The 6322-nt window shown below is 46.9% G+C and overlaps 1 protein-coding gene across 7 annotated transcripts in view; it reads right to left on the bottom strand.

Annotated features, from left to right (window-relative positions):
• The window catches only part of herc1 (HECT and RLD domain containing E3 ubiquitin protein ligase family member 1), a 42826-nt gene that overhangs the window by 24741 nt on the left and 11763 nt on the right, over positions 1-6322 (bottom strand). For all 7 annotated transcript variants that reach the window (XM_047158326.2, XM_017478945.3, XM_047158329.2 and 4 more), the window contains exons 19-33: positions 5949-6122; positions 5668-5782; positions 5452-5572; positions 5166-5340; positions 4701-4986; positions 3825-3945; positions 3685-3736; positions 2969-3234; positions 2592-2813; positions 2375-2495; positions 2014-2251; positions 1195-1364; positions 949-1104; positions 652-758; positions 1-16 (exon numbers count right to left, since the gene is read on the bottom strand). The exon at positions 1-16 is cut by the window's left edge and continues 95 nt beyond it. In XM_047158326.2, coding sequence (XP_047014282.2) covers positions 1-16; positions 652-758; positions 949-1104; positions 1195-1364; positions 2014-2251; positions 2375-2495; positions 2592-2813; positions 2969-3234; positions 3685-3736; positions 3825-3945; positions 4701-4986; positions 5166-5340; positions 5452-5572; positions 5668-5782; positions 5949-6122 — 2340 coding nt within the window. The remainder of the gene's footprint in view (positions 17-651; positions 759-948; positions 1105-1194; positions 1365-2013; positions 2252-2374; positions 2496-2591; positions 2814-2968; positions 3235-3684; positions 3737-3824; positions 3946-4700; positions 4987-5165; positions 5341-5451; positions 5573-5667; positions 5783-5948; positions 6123-6322) is intronic.

Here is a 6322-nt window from a genome sequence, read left to right as displayed (position 1 = left end):
ACAACCTTTCAACCACCTGACGTCGAGGAAAAGAGACGACGTTAATGACATCTGCACAAGCCGTAATTGAAGAAAACACCTGATCGGTCTCCCTATACCGTATATGCTCACTACATAGTGCGTAACATCACAGTTTGGAACACTCCGAGTACTCTTCGCTAACGGAGAGTCTCTCGATCGCTAACGTACTTAAATATTAGCGTTTTTTAACTTGAATATCATCTCCGGCTTCCCATCCAGGCCTTATTCCAGCTTCCCACTCGTATTCCTGGGATTGACCTCGGATCCGCCGTGACCGTGACCCGGATGCGCTCAGCATACTCCGCATTTTGAGTAGCGCTAAAAGTATCGGCACCCTGGACATCCGCCATACACGCTCACTGCGTGAGGTATAACGCATCATAACGTAGCGCCAATCATTAAATCTCTTATAAGGCAAACGCATTCGAAATTCACTACATTTTCACCAAGGGTACAAATATTGGCACCCCATGCCTCATCCTCCCTTCATTACCGCCACGTCTCGTGCTCAGTAAATTCAATCGAACAGGAAAAACAAATCATGGACCTGCTTTTATTTTGTGCCCGGCTGAAATTTTTTCTGTAGCAGCGTAACGAGAACTTGGTGTAGTAGTGCGTTTAGGATGCGACCTGGGTCGTTTGATGATCCTCGACGTTACTTTCACGGGCAGGAAGTACAGCCTCCAGGACATGCAGGGCCAGCAGCCGTGTCCTCAAATTCCCCACAAGCGGAACACCTGAAATGCAAACGCCACACTTAATAATAATAATAATAATAATAATAATATTAATATTCTACCTTATAAAATTCACCAGGTTAAGCATTTACGGAGAGATATTTTCCAAAAAAATGCTGTAAATTATCAAAATGCACGTCGCCTCTAAACAAAAACAAAAACACACATCTGTACTGCGAGGTCCTCGTACCTGAACAGCATTTTTGCGCCGCGATGTTCAGCAGCACTTCGGTCCATTTAGGAGACGCCATCTTGGACTGGATTGCTTTGGAAGATACGACTCTCCGCAGAAACACCAGAAAGTCCCCGAGGAGTAGCTCTGCCGTGTGTTGCTTAGGCAGTAATGCTGAAATCACACACACACATTTATTTTCCTGCATGTGTAACTGATTTTTTTTTATGTGAAATTTACGTAAATGGTACGTCTTTGAATTACCCCTGAAGTCTTTTTTTGTGTTGTCTGTGCCGTCGTCTGTCTTCTCCTCAGACTCTGGACTTGTGCTGAGGACACTTCCTGCAGCCTGAGACAGCAAAGTCTTCAGCTGACTACAGAGCAGGTCCAACAGAGCCTGAACCACTTTAGGGCTCAGACGATCAGCGTACGTCCTGACATGGAACAGCAGCAGTTAGAGTGTGTGTGTTCTCTAATGGTTAAAACCCCATTTTCCACCCATGTACGCAAAGCTCTGCCCTTTGAAATTTACGCAGTGTTTCAATTAGCGTTAACATTAGCAAAGGACTGTCGTGACATCGCTTTCGAGTGCGCTCGGACTCACGACTTCTCCTCGATGATTCATAAGGATGTGAAGAGGTGTTGGGGGGTGTGGCTATAAAATGACAGACAAGAAGCCAATATAGAGCGTTGCTGACTAGAGTTACTATTCCATTTTCCTTTTTTATTGTTTTTTTCAATCCTACTGAAGGCTCTTGCTTTGTGTACCAGTGTTCTGGATTTTTCTAGATTGATAAATACTTTTTTGAGCGTACGGTCGGAGTTTTCGGTTTGAGACGCAGATCATGACGACATGAACGTTTAAAGAGAGACACAGAGCTCGCCGGTGTGTTTAAGTTCGCTGTGAACGAAATCACTAAACTTTTTACGGTTTGACTCGGAAACCTGACGGCCTCGGGATCGCAGAAATTTAAGGTGGTCGTAATTTGGGGTCGTTTGCCTAAAAGAGTTTGTTAACGGCAGGTTTAAATGTTTTGGTGTTAGTTAATATCAGTAGATGGTTTTGTTTGTTTGTTTGTTTACCCGGTGCTGATGGCGAGGATCTGCAGCAGTCGGGTGCTGGCCACTTTGAGCGCCGTGCTGAGCTGGGAGTCGGCGGGTTTGTGCAGGAGCTGGAGGGCGTGTCCCAGCAGAGTTTCCTTACCGCACAGCTGAGAGAGCACGTCTAGCAGACCGCTCGAGATGGCCAATGAAACGTCCACGGGCTGGTAGCGCACGCTGAGGGCAAACACGGTCACTAACAGCAGCCGCTGCTGAGCATCTGTGTGCACAAGAACATACATGACTATTCAGTGCACAACGTGTGTGTGTGTGTGTGTGTGTGTGTGTGTGTGTGTGTGTGCGTGTGTGTGTGTGTGAGATGCAGTATGCTTCTGTACATTACCTATATGGTGCTTATTAGACTGAAGAGCTCTCTCCAGTGTGATGGAAAGCTGCTGGTAAATTTTGTGCACCGCCATCTGAATGTCCACCTGTAATCTCTTTTTAGCAGCTCGAATGCCGTCCTGGAAAAAATGGATAATCCGGTTCAAGAACCAAAGGTCAGACACCAAACAACTTTTAGCTGATTAAGTGGAAAATTATGTAAACAGCTTGTTTACCTGGTAGTGGTGCAGCTGGACGTTCTCACCCTTCAGTCCGCCGTTACAGGCGCAGAGGCCAAAGCATCCTGCCAAGAACTGCAGTCTGACTGACGTCAGCAAGGAGGCGGAGTGAAAGGCAGTGGGACCACGCCCGGCCACGCCCTCTTCTCCGGCCTGACTGCTCTTCTCCTCCATCCCAGAGATTAAAACCACGATCTGATGAAGAGCGTCTAATCGCAGCTACGCACACACATACAAATAAATTTCCTATAACAGCGTGTTTTATTCCTCTTACACTACAGCTATTTTTATTTTTTTTTTTCCCCACACCTCCAGCTACACTGGAGACTCCTTCCGTAAAAGTTAAATAAACGTCTCCTAAGCATGTCCGGTACCTCCGCTCTGCCCTGCTGCTGCTCCATGGCTATAATCGTAGCTTGAGGACTAGTCGACATGCTCTCCTCCGGTTCCTTGAATCCGGGCGCGTTTCCCACGTCGCCGCTGACGAAGCTCACGATGTTCTCGATGAGCATGTGGACGTGCAGCGTGCAGCTCAGGTCCAAGTCAGACTCCTCATAAGACTGAGGGGAGCCGTACAGGCACTCGCGACCCGAACGCCGGCCGAACCAGTCGGCGGAGTCCGGAGTGCTGTGTGCGAAATCTGACGAGGAACGAAGTAAGAACATAAACGTACGATGACGCATTTTATCAGAATGTATACAGTTCTGTTAAGTCTGCTCTCATACGTGGTGGAAAGGGAAAAAAAACGCTGGTTTGTGTTCGTAAGCGAAAAAAAAATAAGCGTGAAGTTCACGTGAAGTACATAAACGAAAATTCTCAAGAGAAATTATGTGACTTTACGCAGCCGTATGTTAAAAAAAAAAAAAAAAAAAAAACGGACGTCATGTCACGTCCACGCGCTGTTATTTATTGTTCGTTGCGACACTGGAATACGTATATATTTCCTGTTTTAACCACCTTACTTTCACTCACTAATAAGACTTGCTCTCTGTCCTCCATGTTGTCTTCTGTGTAAAACCAGGAAGGTTAAGATCCACTTCAACACACACAAAAACCCCCATTTAAAAGCGAATTAAATGAAGAGACTAACCTCTCTTTTTAGGAGTGAACGCCAAATCCAGGTCAGCGTTCCTTTTGGCACTCTGTAAGAGTTCACGGAGACGTTTCCTCAGTCGAATTTACACACAGTACGACAGGATAAGCGTGATCAACATCGACATTTGTACTGACCAGTGAGTATCCTTCTTCATCAGACTCGGGCTGGGAGAGATCAGACTCGCTTCTGGATTTAGTGAGTCTGTAACTCGGACCGCTCTGGATGGAACGACTCTCGGTGGACAAACTCTCGCTCCTAAACACACAACACGCACCGTTATTAGGGGCCAAGCACCAAGGGTGTGTAGACACCTATTGAATCCGTTAGCTTTCTTATTATTCTTCTTCTTCTTCCGCTCTCGAGTCCAGGGCAGCCCGTAGAACAGCTTGCGAGAAAGTTATGAAATTTGGCACATAGACAGAGGACAGTCTGAACTGTTAATACAGAAAATTTGGAGTCATTTGCACTCATGTTAATGCTAATAACGCTTGAACCGTAAGGGCTAGAAACAAAATTAAATTTTGCCCAAATGACATTTTTCCTCTCATTCCTTGGCTCAAACCGGTTCGGTTTCATTTTCCGCCATTTTGAATTTTCTGAAAAACCTACTTTTTCAAACTCCTCCTAGGCCGTTGCTCTGATTTTCACGAAAATCGAATGAGATCATCTTCAGACCTTGGCAACAAAAAGTTATGGAATTCAATTTGATTAGTCGACCCGTTCTCGAATAACGCGGACACGGATTCGACGAAGAGCACGCCAAAGTGGACGTGAGGCTATATCTCCGCAACACTTCAGCATATTGAGATGTAAATTGGTAGAAGCCATCACAAGCATGACCTGAGGGCACCTGCACAGTATCGGTGCAGTGCATATATTATATATATTTAGCAGCTGTATTGCTTGGCCCCTTAATTGCTGCTTGCAGCTATATTTATAATCGAGTCTGAACCAATGCCGCGCGTTAACACATGTATTAGACGGATTATAGTGCGTACAGTAGTACATACCTGGTCATAAATCCGCCTCCATCCTGCACGGCGCCGCTCAAAGCCGTCTGCTCGTCAGCGGTGTGAGTGAGCGTCGGGCTGACGGCCATTAGGAGCATGGCGCAGCGATGGATGATGGTGTTGCAGGTGGCGGTGTAGAGGTCTTGCCCGTCCTGTAAGGGGACGCTGTTCCTGCGCTCCTGGCCAGGCTGAACGTGCTCGTCCGGGACACCGACGCTGCTTGTGCGAGTTCGCTCTCGGTGAGTTCGCACCGCGTCCCGCGCCGAGAGAAAACACTGGAAAATTTCTGCACCCAAAGAGACGCAGGACAAACAGAGGCAGCGTTCGAATCTGTCAGAACAGACATGCTTACATTTCTAAGAAAAGAACAATTTTTAGCATACGTTTTTGCCGACTAATTATGAGTCGTGCGTGTGTGTGTGTGTGTGTGTGTGTGTGTGTGTGCGCGCGCGCGCATGTTCTCACTTCCTGCGGTCATGACCTCGTGCTCCCTCTCCTCCTCGTCCTCCTGCTCCTGATGGCTGTCTTCTCGGTCTCTCTCTCTGTCAGTTCGTTCCTCCAGTTCTGCCTCCTCGTCGATGGTGCGAGTGAAAGCGTGTTCCTGTGGGTCCAGTTCCACAGAGTCCACGTTCTCAGAGATCTACATGCACACACACACACACAGGAGGTACGGAGGTGTTTATATGTAAAATAAGCATCTGGAGGTAAGATGATGCTATGCTGATGCATGTAAATGTGTGTGTGTTTGTACCCTGCGTTCTCTGGATGGTGAATGAGTCTGGACCAGCTCCATGTTCTTGCAGGCCAGTAAGCGATTCCGCACCTTATACACACTCCGGTACACTTCAGCCAACAGCTTACACGGCTGGTACCTTACATGTATAAAGTACAGTCAGATTGTGAGTCTAATAACTGTAATAGATCACTCGGTGTGTGTGTGTGTTTAAAGTGTGTGCGTGTGTGTTACCTGCCCCCTCCGCAGGCGTTACCCAGCAGCCCAGTGTGCTTCAGCAGCGTCGCCAGAACAAAGCGGGACACAGTGTCCAACAAAGCCTCGTTACTCAGCGTCGCACTGTCCCAGTCTACACACACACACCACACAAAAGAGCTGAGTTCTCTCTTTCACAGATCGTTATTTATATAATACCTTGATAAGACACATCTATATCTATCTACATACATATACACATATATATATATATATATATATATATATATATATATATATGTGTGTGGTTTTTTTTTTACCCTTGCTGATGGCGTAGTCCAGCATGTTGGTCCACAGGCTGTATGTGGGCTCTTTAGTGGATCCGAGGGCGAGGTCCACGAACACAGACATGTCGGCTCGCAGAGCGCAGTCGAACGGCTTCTTCTCCTCGTTCCCACACAGAGCCGCCTCCAGGAGAGCGCTGATACACGAGTCTTTAACACACACACACAATATAACAATACCTAGCTGTCTGTATGTGTGTGTGTGTGTGTACACCTAGCTGTCTGTATGTGTGTGTGTGCGTGTGTACACCTAGCTGTCTGTATGTGTGTGTGTGTGTGTACACCTAGCTGTCTGTATGTGTGTGTGTGTGTGTACACCTAGCTGTCTGTATGTGTGTGTGTGTGTGTAC

The sequence above is a fragment of the Ictalurus punctatus genome, chromosome 10 (assembly GCF_001660625.3).
Source record: "Ictalurus punctatus breed USDA103 chromosome 10, Coco_2.0, whole genome shotgun sequence".
Classification (NCBI taxonomy): domain Eukaryota; kingdom Metazoa; phylum Chordata; class Actinopteri; order Siluriformes; family Ictaluridae; genus Ictalurus; species Ictalurus punctatus.
This window is presented reverse-complemented; position numbering and strand designations above follow the sequence as displayed.